We start from the raw sequence: 15,535 nt of genomic DNA, 5'->3' as shown, positions 1-15,535 counted from the left end.
GCATAATATGCCAAAAATGTGTATTTTCTATCTTCAATATCTAAATGGCTACACAAAAATTCACCAACTTTGATGTGTTTTTTTAAAAAATGCATGCTGACAGGACAGCTGTCACAGTAAAATCTAACAAAACTGTTTAGAATGAAGTTAAAGACAACTAAATGCTACTATAGCCGTCTTACCCCCAAAAAATCTCAAAAGAAGTTTTCGGCCAACCTAACAGCTTCACTTTTCACTCAAAATTAATACTTAGGATTTACAAATCAGCGTGGGCATACTTTTGAAAGATGTGTCACCTTCAGTACATTAATAAAGTTATGGACTCTGTAAACCAATTAAAGTAAATAATACCCAGGACTCTTGATAGCTAACTGGCTCTGGTGACCTCTAAGTCTCAGGAAGTCTTTCTTTGAAGCATTGACAGTACTTACTATATTTTAAAATAAGTCACATTAAAATAAAGTATTTTCTTTTTTGCATATCATCAGACTCTTGGTATCTTAGAATGAGAGAGAAAAACCTGGCTAATTAACAGCTTCAACCTCCCCTAAACGTAGGAATCTTACCTTAAACTTCCTGCGGATGATTATCGAAGCACTGCCTATTCAACAGTGAAATTCAGAGTACCCTGATCACTGCGATAGTTCTTTTTAGAAATTCCTATATTGTGAATGACAAACATAATATCTCTCCCCTGGTATTGGAGATATCATAGAATTCTTTATCAGGGCTCTTTGTAAAAAGGATGAAGACAAACAATTCACAGTGTGAATGCCTTATGCACTTTAGATTTTTCGCGTTTGTTTAATGAAAGAATGTTTGAATTGATAAAACACATAGATGCCATTTAGTTGGTTCTGAAAAGCTGACCATATCCCATTAGCTTAGAAAGAACTGTTAGTCACGAAACTCTTTAGCATTAGAATCTTTTATCACTGCAACATTAAAATCTTTAGGAATAGATCTGATATGCAGGAATTTATCTTGAGCAAAAATTAAACTACCCCGTCCCATTTTTTTCCAAGCAAAGTTGATAAATCCAGATTTACCCCCTCTTCTTTCCATCCCACTGGGGTGAGAGGAGGGGGTTCGGGGCCAGGTATGAGGAGCAGTGCAGTGTACTGCCAGGGCGGTGCCCACTGAAATCAGACCACCGAAAGTGGTTCAAATCTGTCTCTGCTATTTATCATGTGTCTGATCTCAGGCCATTAGTTACTTGGAGTTCTAGTTTCTTTATTTTAAAAATAAAGATAATGTTTAATTGACAAAGTTACCGCGAAGATTAATTAAGGAGTAGAAAGTATGTTACAGAACTGGATCCAATTAGCTTGATAATGGTAGCTATTACTCTTACATCTGGGCAACTTTTATGACATTTAGCAGGAAAAAAACTGTTGTGTTAATTTTGTTTTTACTAATTTATTTTTTAAATAAGAAAGGCCAAGAGAGGATGCAGTAAGAGTTATGAAGTAAGAATTTTCCATTTATTGTGGAAGTAAGTGGCTTCCACAATAGCCAAGATGTGGAAGCAACCCAGACGCCCATCAAGGGGTAAATGAATAAACAAAATGTGGTATATACATGCAATGGAATGTTATTCAGCTTTAAAAAGGAAATTCTGACACATGCTATAACATGGGTAAACCCTGAGGACATTTCATTTCATCATGCTGAGTGAAATAAGGCAGTCGCAAAAAGGAGAAATGTTCCATTTATTATCAGATACCTAAAGTAGTCAAATTCATGGAAACAAAAAGAATAATGGTGGGTTGTCGGGAATGGGGGAGGGGGAAAACAGTTGCTTAATGGGTGCAGAGTTTCATATTTGGGAGATGACAAAGTTCTGGAGATATGTTGCACTACTGAACTGTACACTATTGAACTGTAAAATTAAAAATGGGAAAGATGGTAAATTTTATGTTGTGTTTTTTTAACACAATTTTTTAAAAAGGAAGGAGAAAAGTGAAAAAAAGGAAGGCCTAAAAATTTGGAGGAAGGGCAAGAGTTGTAGTGATATTAACAAATGAGGTAGCCCTGCCTAGTGTGGCTCCCTGGATTGAGTGCAGACCTGTGAACCAAAGGATTACTGGTTCAATTCCCAGTCAGGGCACATGCCTGGGTTGCGGGGCCAGGTCCCCAGTAGGGGGCGCACAAGTGCAACCACACACATTGAGGGGTTTTTTTCCTCCTCCCTCTCTTCCCCTCTGTCTAAAAATAAATAAAATCTTTTAAAAAAGAGAAATGAGCTAAAACAGATTCTATGTATGATACTGAAAAACCCATTTTTAATTTTAAAGACATTAAAAAAAAAGAAAAGTTATATCATTGTATCTCATCTGCCCAAATTCATCAAGTAAACATTTGCTGTTTAAGTTCAAGGTATGGGGCTAAAAACCAAGGATCAAAAAAAGCACAGGAATTCCTTCCCTCGTGGAAAAGGACAAGTAAACAACTATCATAAAATACAGGAAGCAGAATTAAAGAGATAGAGAGTAGAATCCATATTTCAGATTATTATGGTAGAACAGAGAAAACTTTCTGGAAGGAACATCCTCTGGGTTGAAAATTCACAAAGTCTTCCAAAAAGTTTTCATATTGCAATTTAACCCTGAGATTTATTAAGTTATTATGGCAGAAAACAATAAACTATTTTTTAAAGAGTACTTCATATCTAGAAAAAAAGGAAGAGAAAAATTAGGATTTGGAGTGAGGAATATTTGCTCAACGTCTTCATCCCTGAACTTTCTAGTTTTAAACTGGCCCCAGATTTCCTAATTTCCCGGCCTGCCCACATCATTACTCTCCCCTGGGTAACCGATCCGTATTCCTTTTTGTTACAATACGCAGATGCAACCAATGAGGCAGAATGAATTAAATTATAATATGCTTTTTGGATTAGTAACTAGAGTTGAAAAAAGTAGATTTTTTTTAGCGTCTTAGAAGAAAACAAATTATGTCTACAAGTTAATTTAGTTTTAATGAAATGATCAGGGTATCCTGGATTTTAAGATGCATGCTGGAGAAAGACCATTTTCACAAACGTATGTTGCACAAAGTCAGATGGGAGGATATATCCAAATGTAACAAAAAAGGGGGGATGAGATTTGGGTTTTCAGGCCAAGAACAGGTTTACAAGTGTATATCATCAAAGGCTTTTTCTGTTCTCTCACAGTCATCTAACAGCCTATGCTACTGTGACCTTCAAAGAACAAGTGAACAGATAGTATTCTTTATTCGTATCTACAAGAATAATCATTGATATGTGTACCAGTGGATTTTCACTAGGAGGTGGGGGTTGTTTTGCTACCCCAGCGGACAAAAGGCATTTAGTTACTGCAGCGGGGGAGGGGGCGTGGCTGTCATCTAGTGGCAGAGGGCAGAGATGCCGTTAGACATCCCACAATGCAAAGGACTGCCCCCCACTCTTACCCTGGATAAAGAATTGTCCAGCCGCTATGTTAGTAGTACTGAGAAAACCTGATATCTATAAATGTATCTTACCTTTTCTTCTCTCTCCCCGTTACCCTTTTTTTCCCTTTTAAATTGTATCTCTTGAATGAGAAAGAGAGCTTGCTTTATGACAAAAAAGAGAAAATCCTATTGATTTTTTCTCATTGGCTAGAAATTTGGTCCATTGTTTGAACTGGCACTGTTTTGACTAACGTAACAGGAAACTTCCCACTAAATTTTTTACTTGACCAATGAAATAAACTTTCTACTACCTTTGGTTAGTCAATGATAATACCAAATACGTGATATCTGACCACCATTAGTGGGCACTTGAAGTGCCTTTTACTAGATTTCATAAATAATTTTTAATTTAAAAAAATGTAAGGTGTTTTGGCATTTGTGTTATGACCTTTAAACTCGAAATTTATATTTTAGCAAAAATATTCACCAACATAACAACTATACATTTATAAACCACACACTTTAAAATACTTTGAGAATTATGGAACATCCCAAATTTAAATCAATATCTACATTTATTTTGTAACAAAATAAGTAAAACCAAATATAAAGTATACTATTGTTTGCAATTTATACATTCTGATTATTATGCTGAAATCTGTTAACATTCAGTGAAAATAAATTTTTGTATTAGTTATTCAAAAAATGCCAAGCACATGATTAAGATAAACTTCTTGTTCATCAGATAAAGAACTTCGGGAGCAAATAATGACATTGCAAATCCATTTGAAACACTAGGTCTTCATCTTTTGTTTCTTAGACCACTCAGGTGCTGCTTTTTTGGTCTGTTGGGAAAAAAAAAAAGAAAAAAGAAAATCAAGTAAAATGCTTACTAGGAGGATAAGAGAGGCAAATTTAGAGAACTAAGAACCAGTATACATTGGGGCTTTTTATGTAAGATTACAGTAAATAATTGCTTTTCTTAATTCAAAAGGGGCAAAGGTTTTCTGTTTTGTTAGAAATAATCTCCCACCTGGTATGTCTATAAAAAAAAATACACATCTGTGTTTTCTGGCTCAAAGCCTGTATTTAACATATTTTATTGAAGCGAGTCTTGTACGAACTGTTTTATTTTCAAAGAGAATTATAAAATATCAAGGACACAGCTTCTCTTTTGGTCAGTCTTATCTATGTATATGTGCATATTCATTCACTCGATAAATATTTATTGAAGAATTACTAGATCCAAATCAGCGTGCTTTGGACCTTCTGAATTGCCAAGCATTTACCAGAGTACTTCTTGGGTTTATCGATCAATCATTTCAGTGTAAAAAGAGCTGCAAGGGAGGAAGACCTATAGAATAAGCACTCAAAACTCCTATATAGAGTACTAAATAGACAGTCAAAATAGCCTATTTTATAGACATATGATAATAAATATGCAACTTACTGCTTTACCACTTCTGTCTGTTTAAAATGATAAAGGACCACATTCCTAAATATATATACATATATATGTAGGCATACAGATAAGTACGATAGCTTATACTTTTATCTTTTGAAATAGTTTTATATGCCACAGTTGACACATAAACTGTTAGAAGTGACATCACTGGTCAGCTCCTCTTGACCTCATCCATGTCCTTGCTCAGCTCCAGTCACCACCAAACAAGCCCCAGTCCCCACTACGCACCGCACCGTAGCTCTAACTTGAGCTACAAATGCTTTCACACACTGATTGCCACAGGCAACTACAGTTCTGTGCGTTGAAATGAACCCCTGCCCCATTTAGCCACATGCTCTTTCCTGGTGAATGGTAGGTAAACCTCAACCAGAAATGTGCGATTTTTCTTCTTCTTAGATTTCTCCTTTTCACTTGCCACATCCACTTTAAACTGTCCTTACCTTAACTGAATATTTTTTAAACTCTTCATTCTATTCCTATCTTGACCCCACTGGCTTCCGTTGAGCTCTTATCATTTCTGGCTTGATTGCTACAAGAGCTTCTTAACTCTGATTTGACTCTCTCTTCTATTCTGTTCAACTCATAGTCCACAATCTTTCCAAGCTTATCTTTCTAAAATGCAAAACTGCATTAAAACACTTCAGAGTTCTTTCTTTAAAAGTCCAAAGTTCTGAGTATTACAGGAGAAACTCGTTTCCATGATAGGGAAGTCCAGGTGCTGCCTACTGAGAGAATTCAAAGGCAGCTGCAGCTAACCAAATCCAAAAGAAACCGAAGTACAACTTAGAATGCCAGTTTATTAACTGGTGATGAGAAATGTAATTGTCATTTGGCCAGGAATGCCTGTTAGTTTTGCCAGTCTTATTTAAAATTAAAACAAAAAACAAAAACAGTCACAGGCCCTGGCTGGTGTGGCTCAGTGGGTTGAGTGCTGGCCTGTGAACCAAAAGATCACTGGTTTGATTCCCAGTCAGGGCGTGTGCCTGAGGTGTGGGCCAGGTCCTCAGCCGAGGGCGTGCGACAGGCAACTGACTGATGTTTTTCCTGCACATCGATGTTTCTCTCCCTCTCTTCTTTCCTCCCTTCCCCTCTCTCTAAAACTAAATAAATAAAATCTTGGAAAAAATATAAAGCAGTCACAGACTGTAAAGAAAGTCAGAGTCCAACTGGGGAATTGCTGGGTTCTCTTATCACATGGAGAGGTCTGGGGGGCTGAAAAAGGTGAGTCAGCTAAAAATCCAAGGTTCTCACAATCACAGTCACAGAAGAACATCTAAGCCAGTGTTTTTGAAATTGTAAGTTTTGTCAATGACTTCTCAGTGAAGCTGGGAGGAAAGGGAGGGCCTGTAGGTTCTGAACCATGAGTAAGGAAATCCATTTAAGACCAGGTTTGGGGGGGGGGGGAATGAAACAGACTAGGATGGAAAATATCAGCGTGCCTTGCCGTTGTAGGGGTAAGTTCTGTTTTGAGAAACTACGATGATCGTCACTAGGTCAGGAGTAAAATGGAGTTCTTACCTGTGGCTCCTGGACAAAAACAATCTAAAGGCAACTTCTACACCCCAAGCTGTAGACGGTCAAATGTATAGCAAAGGATACAGAATTTGTACATCTGCATTTTCTCAATCAACAGATACTTTTGAGCTTTATTACTATTATGTGTGTATGGAAGCAAGCTAAATAAAACATTTGATAAGAAAAAGGAATCTTAAGACTCAAAAAGGGCAGTACAAGAATTTCAATGGCAGACAGTTCTCCCTGATTCCTTTTATCTGTGTTTGGTCCATTGCAGCCTGCCCTCCCTCCCCCTGCTCCCCCAACACATTCTTTCTTCAGATGTGTTAATGAAGCAGATTTGCCAGGAGTATACCTCTGTCTTTAGGATTAACTGGTTTTCTACTCCCTAAATTGACTCTTCAGATCTTTGATCATAACCATTTAAGTTCACAGCTTGCTCCCACAGGACTGGTGTTATGTTCCTTATTCCTAGGTTCCTGGGCAGAATTTTGGTTTTGCTGTCATGTTCTAACTACTTTAATTCAGAAGACAGGGCCCCTTCGCATCCTGCACATGCTTCTCTAATCCTGTCTCCTAATGCTCCCTACATAAATTAAATTATTTCTGGTCGAGAATATTTTAATAGCACTTCACTGAACACCTACTATGTATTAGGTCCTTTTCTTAGGTTACGAGGATATAAAAATGAATTAAGACCCTGTGCAAAGCCTGCTGGCTCCCTAGCCTATACCTGTTTTTCTATTTCTTTTTTTTAAATCCTCACCAGAGCACATTTTTTCCTTATTTATTTATTTATTTGAGAAAGGATGGGAGAGAGAGAAACATCAATTGGTTGTCTCCTGTACATGCCTCGACTGGGATCCAATGTAACCTGACCTGGGATTGAACCCACACCTAGGTGTGTGCCCTGACCAAGAATTGAACCCACAAACTTTCAATTATGGGATGACACCCCAATCAACTAAGCACACCGCCAGGGCTATTTCCCCCTTCTTAACAAGAGGACCATGATTTTTTTTTTTTTCAGAGTGGAAACTGGATTTATTTCAGTTCTGTAAGAGGACCGTGATTTTGTTATGAATAGAGGTGGCGCATCCAAGTAAAAACTACATTAATCAACTTCCTTTGCTTACTAGGTGTGGCCATGGGACTAAGTTCTGGTCAATAGACTATGAGTACGTGTTGGGTAGAACTTACGGGAAAACTCCTTTAGGAGGGAGATGGTATTTTCCCCACTTCTGCTTCCTGCCTGCTTAGAATGCAGATGTAATGCCCGAGGCTACAGGAACAATCTCCTAAAGGTGAGGACCAAATCCACACAACAAGGATGGTTGAAGACAATGGAGAAGGGATTTAGGTGCCTGATGACTTCAAAGGACCACACACTACTGGCCTTTTAATCCTTATCTGAGCTACTGACCAATTTGCTTAAGCCACTTTACTAGCAGTGGAGAACAATTCTTCAATACTGACACTTAGCCTTAAATAAGTTAGTGTTTACTTTGCTTCGTGTTGTCTCTTTAGCTCACAGGAAGGAGTCTGGCCCCCAGGAGGTACTCAGTGCCAGGCTTCCTTTGATTCTGTGGTTTGAGCACAGCTCAGCACAGTGGTTAAAAAACACGTTCTGGGTTGAAGTGGGCTTCATCCACTCATTTATAAACATGGGCAGTTGATGACTTCTCAGTTATTCTTGTGTCATACAGAGAGAATAGAAAATAACTGTGCTGGATATTCTGGATTTCCTCAGATCTACTCTCCATCCTTTTCTACCCCACTTTGTGCCCAGGAAGCCGTCAATTTCTGAGTAGGTTTAGTCAATGGGTTGCTGAGTGGGCTTGCGGTGGGAGGAGAAAGAAATTGGGATATTTATTCTTCAGCTCCTTTTTTGCCTGGCCATGGTTTGGTAGTGGCTAAATTCTTCCAGGGGAGACCAGAGTTCCCATTAGAGGCTCCAACACCCCTCCTTGCACCTTGCGATCTAGGTGTGGTACCAGCTTCACATAGTCACTAGTCCCGAAATGCTCATCCTCACTTGGTTTCACCTGCCTGTAAGCCACCCCTTCAGAAACGACAGCATCAAGGTAAAAGGGCCTCGGCCGACACAGTAACCTACATCAGAGGGTGCTGAGAGAATAAAATGAGATGATGTATGTAGAAAGCACTTAGCCCCCAGTGCTAACTGTGAATAGTATTTCCCACTTGATGTTCTCTGCACCAAGAGCTTACTGCTATTTGTTTTCAGGACTCAGCCAAAAATCTCCTCTTTTAAAAAGCTTGCTCTGATACAGTAAGGCTTTTCATTGTTTCTTTCAAGAACTTAAAGCCTTCAATACTTAATTTATATAATTATTACAATGGTTTACTTGAGTCAGCCACTCAAAACTGTGCACTCCTTTGTCATAAAATAACGTTCAATAAATGTTGGCTAAATGAATAGATTTATTTTTACTGTCATTGTTAAATCTAAATGCTTTATATATTAATCAAAATACTTAGTGGCTGATTCCCTATGCTTTCCACAATTTTGATGCTGAATATTATTAGATTTCTGAATACTCCATATTTCTTAGCCTAAACTTAAGCTTTTAAATGTAAGTTACGACAGATACCTTAGAACTTTTTTGACTATATGATTCAAAATAAAGGTCAATGGGTATATTTTAAAATAGTCTTCTGTGCTGGTGTCCACATTTAAAAAAATATATATTTTATTGATTATGCCATTACAGTTCTATTCCCCCCTTCATCTTATTATAACTAATATTTGGAAGCACTTAATTCCCTAATCTCATCCTATTTAATCTCAATTTTCTTCATGGCTCCAAAAGGCAAATGTACACAGCATTTAAGAGGTGTGTTATAAAGACAGCTTTCTCAGTTCCCATCTATGCCTCCCCCACTCCACTCTCGGTTGCTTAGTAACTGTTGTTTTGTCTTCCCTCCTCTCTCCTGTAGGGTGTCTCTCACCTTGAGAAACATTCCCTCCAGTCTACCCCTGGAGCTGCCACTTCCTCCCCCACTTCCACCACCTTTTAGATCAGTCTGAATTAATACCAAGTCTGTTTCCTTTGTTCCTATAATTCATCTTTCTCTGACGCCGTCCAGCTCTGAGAATACAAATGTGACCCTCACACCTTCATACCTGCCTCCTGCTTGTATTTACCACACATATTGTATGATACACAGCTTCCATCAGACTCTGGAGAGCTCAAGGGCAAGGGCCTTGTACTTAGAATATAAGGTTGAAATAAATGAATATCTTCCAAAAAATGTGTCAGAGACTCAGAAGACAATTCCCCTGGAGGAATTCCAAAATGTTTTGAGATGCAACAGGAGAGACTCTTGAGGATATTATGGGAAGTGAAACAAGCCAGTCACAAAAAGACCACTACTGCACATGTCCACCTGTAGGAGGTACAGCCGTAGTCTACAGCCAGACAAGAATGTGAGATTCGTACGTAAGGCAGGAATTTTTATGTCCTTATTGCCCAGGACAACCCTTGGCACAAAGTAGGTGCTCAATGAACATTTTTGTTTTACTGAATGAATGAATGATTATTGTTTTGGTTTGTTGTGACAAAAGCCTCTCAGTTCTTTTTTACTTTGATGGTGTCATTGGATACATTCAGGAGTTTCCCCTACATAATGTGAAAGAAAATGCCTCTACAGTAACACAGTAACATGGCTCCAGCTAATCAGGCCACAACCACCCTGCAGGGTGGGGAGCATCTGTGACCCTACGTAACACTGCAATTACTGAGTGGAAGTGACAATAACCAGCAAACATGGAAATGGTATAACTGTTGTATGAGCTGAAGTTTACCGATCTGTTCAATCTTTCTATTGGTAAATTTCTGCCCTCAGTCAGATTACTATCTGAAATTCAGGTTACTTATTAACTATATTAGGACAGAGTATGTCATACTGATTTCTCATTTACATTAGTATCTATGTCTAATCACTATCAAAATCCAAATAAATTCCAACACAGATAGATAACAGTGATTCTGGAAGGTTGATTTCTTACTCTCAAGAGATGTACGTACATTCCTCATTTCTAGATATTTTATCACTAAGATACTATCTATTCTTGACAGTCCAAAATTGCAGATACTGGAAGTTTCTAAGCCTTTACAAACTCTTGATTAGTACTGAGCAAGGAGCTTCAGCTAGACTTTTGATTGGCAAATTATGGTCCCTGGTCTCTTTGTATGAACTGCCTGCTAAGAATGGATTTGGCATTTATTAAAAACCGGTAAAAACAAAGAGAGAAACAAACAGAATGCACACTTGAGATTGTATGCATTAGCTACAAGCCTAAAATATTTACTGTCTTGCCCTCTAAAGAAAAGTTTGCCAACTCCTAGTAGATGACTGCTAAATAAAGCAGGCGCAATAAACATTCAGGTACAAAATTAACTGCTTTTTTTTTTTGTAATTCCACTCTTTTACCTGTTTAAACAGTACTGTTTCTTTTACGTTACCATCTTAATAAGATTACTCATCCTTCACACCCATAAGTTGGTACTTTCTGTAACAAATTTTGTTACTGTTCTTCAGTTATATACAGAGTTAACCTTTTAACTGACCATGTCTCCTATTTTCTGACTTTCACATTTCTGGTTTTTTTCAAGACTCTTACAGGCTCCATTATACGCACCAGTACGAACATTATATGACACATGCTGATGAAAGTAACCTTTTATATCAGAAATATTATCATCTAAAAATTTGTAACTTTATAAAGAAACAGTACAAATGAACAAAAACCTTGGTTTACTAGTACAGTGTTAACAGGCCCTAAGTAAACTGTATCTAGGAAAGATACAGCTCTAGGAAAGAGCTCGGAGAGCTGCGCTAAAAACAGACGACGGATCCGCTGGAAACCTGTTAGAAGCAACTTACGGTGTGACTTTGGAGACAAGTGACTCATAAGAGAGGTACATCTGTGTATCCAGAAGCAGCCTCCTAAAACATTAATGTATACCTTGGGGACTATGACATATTGAGAAAGTATGTTAAAATAAGAAACAACGATGACTGATAAATGCAGATATAATAAGCCTTGTGTATTATTCCGGAATCTAGAAAATAAGCTAGCAGTTAAGAATCTATTAGTGTTCAATGCCAGCCAATTTTCTAAAGCAAGACTATGTGCAGTAGATATAATTACTTTGTTTTAAAAAAAAAGATATATAAGCTGGGAATCAAGGAAATAAAGATTTATGAGTCCTCGTAGACAGGGCCCCACTTCAGTGAGTCTAGGATCCTAGCAACTGAATGAGACCACCCCAGGTCACCCAACTCTCCCTGCCTTACTTCTTTTGAAACTCCCATTCCCAACTTAGCTTACCAGCTAATTCACGTGAGGAAGAGGTGGCAATGGTGTTCCTGACGCTAGAAATTGAAAAGTTACTTTTTAAAATGGAAATGCACATAGCTACACATCCTGAGGTCTGAGCATACTTTGGTGGGATAAATATAGATTTGACAATAGAAAGTGAGACTGGAGTTTCCAAACCAATGTGACAAGACAGTGTTACAGGTACAATGAACTACTGATCCCACAACCCCAGAGGGCTGGAGCCCCTCCAATCTGAACTTCATTAGCCTTGGTGCGCAAAAGAAATATTGTACTTTTCTAGGTGTGTTTTGATATGAAAAATGTTGAGAGGTACGGGGTTAGGACATGATCTTGTAGTAATTCTAGTATGGCATCCTATGTCATTAAGAAATTTACTGACTTTACTGAGAGAGGAAGGGGGGAGAGGGACACACACACACACACACACACGCAGACTTCGACTTGTTGTTCCACTTATTTAGCATTCGCTGGTTGATTCTTGTGTGTGCCCTGTACATGATAGAATGTATAATCCTGGCATATCGAGGGCAACACTCTAACCAACTGAGTTACCTGGCCAGGTTGTCACTTGTCACAATACATCCAATTGTACTCTTTATAATACTATACTACAAATAACAGCTAAATTCCATTTTGATGATATTATAAACTTTTCTTCACAAATAATGAGAAAAACTGCTTTTATAACTCATGCACTTAAAAACTTAAAAAAATTATGGTACTATACATCTAACACAAAACTTACCATTTTAATCATTTTAAGTGGCAGTTCAGTGGCACTAAGTACATTCACACTGTCTTGCTGGCGGACCATCTATCCACAGAACTCTGTTCATTTTGCACAACTAGAAAACCCTGTGCGCGTTAAACAATAAGCCCCCATCTCCCCAAGTCCCTGGGGACCGCCATTCTACTTTCTGTCTCTGTGAATTTGACTACTCTAGTATAGCCTAACTGCTTTTATTCTCTTTTTTGCCTAAGGGAAAATGTTAATGAGTGGTGAAATGAGTAAAGTTAGGTGAAAGAATGTAGTAACAAAGGAAAAAAAGTCTAGAGATAGAGAATACATATTAGAATACTATTCTAGAATATTATTCTTGAATAATGAAAAGAAGCACAAGTTAGAAAATATGTTGTGAATATTGTACTTTCTCTGCCCTGGGAATTTCTCACTCTCTAATACTCATTGTCATCTGTCAAAATCCTAGAATTTCTTCCAGGTCAACTTCAAATACTTTCTTTTGCTGGGAGCCCATCAATAAATCAGTTGTTATATTTTCTTTGAATTTCCATAGCAGTTTGTATGGCCTTTAAAGTGTTCCCCCTGATTTTGCCTTAACTATTATCTGTTTACTTAGCCTTGATCCTGGAGGACAAGGGTCTTTACAGATGACTCTGCATCTTTGTAATCGGATATCCAATAATGTTCAGCACTAGTTCTTGCATACAGACAGTCCACACCACTGAACTGAATTTTTATCCTCAGTTTGCAAATATTTATTGGGTATCGGCCTCGTCCATGTGCTGTGTGAGGCAATGGGAACAGAGCTTCTGTCCTGCAAGCACTTACATTCTGTGGTTCCATCTTTTTTTGGTGCATCATATGCCTGAAAAGCAACTGCCACATCAATGGCTGGAACTTTCCCAGAAGATGCACTTTCTGAGGTTGTCTTCATACACACATACCACAGGAGCAGCGCAAAACATTCACTCAGGCTCTTACCCTTCCTCCTTTACGTCTATCCCCACTCAGTAGCCCATTTTGTGTTTTCTTCATATTTTTAATGCATATATAAACGCATGCATCCATCCACTATTAAATTTAATATTAGGAAAAAATGCCAACAGCAAGTAGTTTTAGCCAAAGGATCCAGAAGTGAACTAGAAATGTTTCCTTTTCAGCTATAAGATTATGAAGTGATTAGTTCTCATTTTCAAATATTTGCATCTTAAGTTTCTTATTAACACGATCAGAGAATATACAGAAAAATACTGTTATAAAAAATTGAAATAATATCTGTAAAAATTATGATGCCTAGCCGAATCATGGCATGTTAGCATAAAAGAAGTCCAGACCTCATTTCATACAATTTTCTTCCTAATTTTCTAGATAAGAACCAGCTCAGAGCATCTGAATGACTTGCCCCAGGTGACTAAGTCAATTTACATTTCTAATTTTGCAGGATGAGCACACAGTCTTGATTCGGCTGGTTTATAGCATTATCTCAGTTTTCATAAGGACATAGCTGAGCTCATACCTCTTTGAAAAATTTTCTCTTATTAAAAAAAAAATAAAGTATATTGTAGGAAAATAGATAATCGCAAAGAAGAAAAAAAACCCCACCTGATCTATACTTCATATTTTGAATTTTCTTAATTTCATTCTCACTGCGTACCCTTATCTAGAGGTACTGGAGAAATCTTACTATTACTTACGTTGTGGGTATAGTCGGGATTTGAGGACATCAGAATCAAGTTACGAAGCTAAAGGCAGAAATGTAGGAGGTCAGGGTCAGAAAGAATAGTTCATTGCTTCGAACAGAAAAGGGTCAGAAAAGCAGATCACAGAGTGTGACAGGCTTTAAGTCTCAGCCTTTATCTTGTGGTTTTCATCTGACCCTGTTTCCCGTTAAATCTATGTATTCTGTCTGCCTTCTTCCTGCAGATTATAATATAATAGATATATCATAGTGCCTGCCAGAATCTCAGCCCCTTTCTAAGAAAACCTGCCCCGCGATGGTCCTTCTGAATACAGAGCCCCAGCAGCTTTATTTGGTACTTTGTGACCCCCACTCACTAGTAAGGGTAGCTATTCAGTAGGCTGGCTAATGACTTCAACAAGTCTTGCCAAAAAGGGTATCACCCAACAATGATGAAGCATGCCAATTAGATTCTCGCTCCTGGAAAATACAGGGTGAAATAGGTTGCAAGAAAGTAAATGTGGGAAGGATACACAGAAACCCCAGACAAGGGCCTCTGAGCAAGTGGATGAGGAAGTGAAAACAAGTATCCAGGACGGTAAATCAGGGCTCCCTGGTTTCTCCCTGAGAGCTGACTCCATCTCTGCCACAGAGAGTCTTATAACCGCTGTCTAGATTAGTCTTATTTAAGCTAGATTGTAGCTCCATCACTTTTGTTTAAAGGCCTGAATTAAGTAATTACCTCATTGATCTTGAGTAGCATTATCTGGATGTATAATGAAATAACTTAGATCAGAAGTTCCCATACTTGACCGATTACTATAATCATCTAGAGACTTAAAAAAAATTAAGATTCTGAGCACACACTGAATCAGAATATAGTAGTTGAAATCTGGTTTTGGGTCTCTATGTTCAGATGGTAAAATGATGTTTTTTTTCTGAGAAATTGAAGCATGCATGGGAAACCATGTTGAAGTATAGTAAAATATTTAATAATATTACTATTATTTTGATCCTGTAGCCTTTTTATTGTTATTCTTACTATTTGTTAAACCATCATTTTCAAATTATTCTAATTTTTATTCTTTAATTAATTTCTATGCACATACATTTCTACTTATGGTGATATTTTGCATTCCTTTTATTCTTAAATTAAAAATTTATAAAAACATCTTCTGGATTCCCCTACAATTAGTCCCTGGAGACTGTAGGAGGTAAATGCTAGATTAAGGCCAATTTCTGGGCAAGTCCAATATATTGACTAGAAATATAAAACCCAATTATGAGCTTTAAGATAGGATATATATATACATGTGTGTTTATATATTAATGTACATATTCAGAAAAAGGATTAGT

The 15,535-nt window shown here is 37.6% G+C and overlaps 1 protein-coding gene across 2 annotated transcripts in view; it reads right to left on the bottom strand.

Annotated features, from left to right (window-relative positions):
* Window positions 1-4,038: 4,038 nt before the first annotated feature.
* PIBF1 (progesterone immunomodulatory binding factor 1) overlaps window positions 4,039-15,535 on the bottom strand; it is a 178,698-nt gene continuing 167,201 nt past the window's right edge. For both annotated transcript variants that reach the window (XM_037153253.2, XM_053665641.1), the window contains one exon: window positions 4,039-4,256. In XM_037153253.2, the coding sequence (XP_037009148.2) occupies window positions 4,206-4,256 (51 nt within the window). In that variant the 3' untranslated portion in view covers window positions 4,039-4,205. The remainder of the gene's footprint in view (window positions 4,257-15,535) is intronic.

This window comes from Artibeus jamaicensis, unplaced genomic scaffold, assembly GCF_021234435.1.
Source record: "Artibeus jamaicensis isolate MK-2021 breed Jamaican fruit bat unplaced genomic scaffold, CSHL_Jam_final contig_415, whole genome shotgun sequence".
Taxonomy (NCBI): domain Eukaryota; kingdom Metazoa; phylum Chordata; class Mammalia; order Chiroptera; family Phyllostomidae; genus Artibeus; species Artibeus jamaicensis.
Note: the sequence above shows the minus strand (reverse complement) of the source record. Positions and strands in the feature narration are given on the sequence as shown.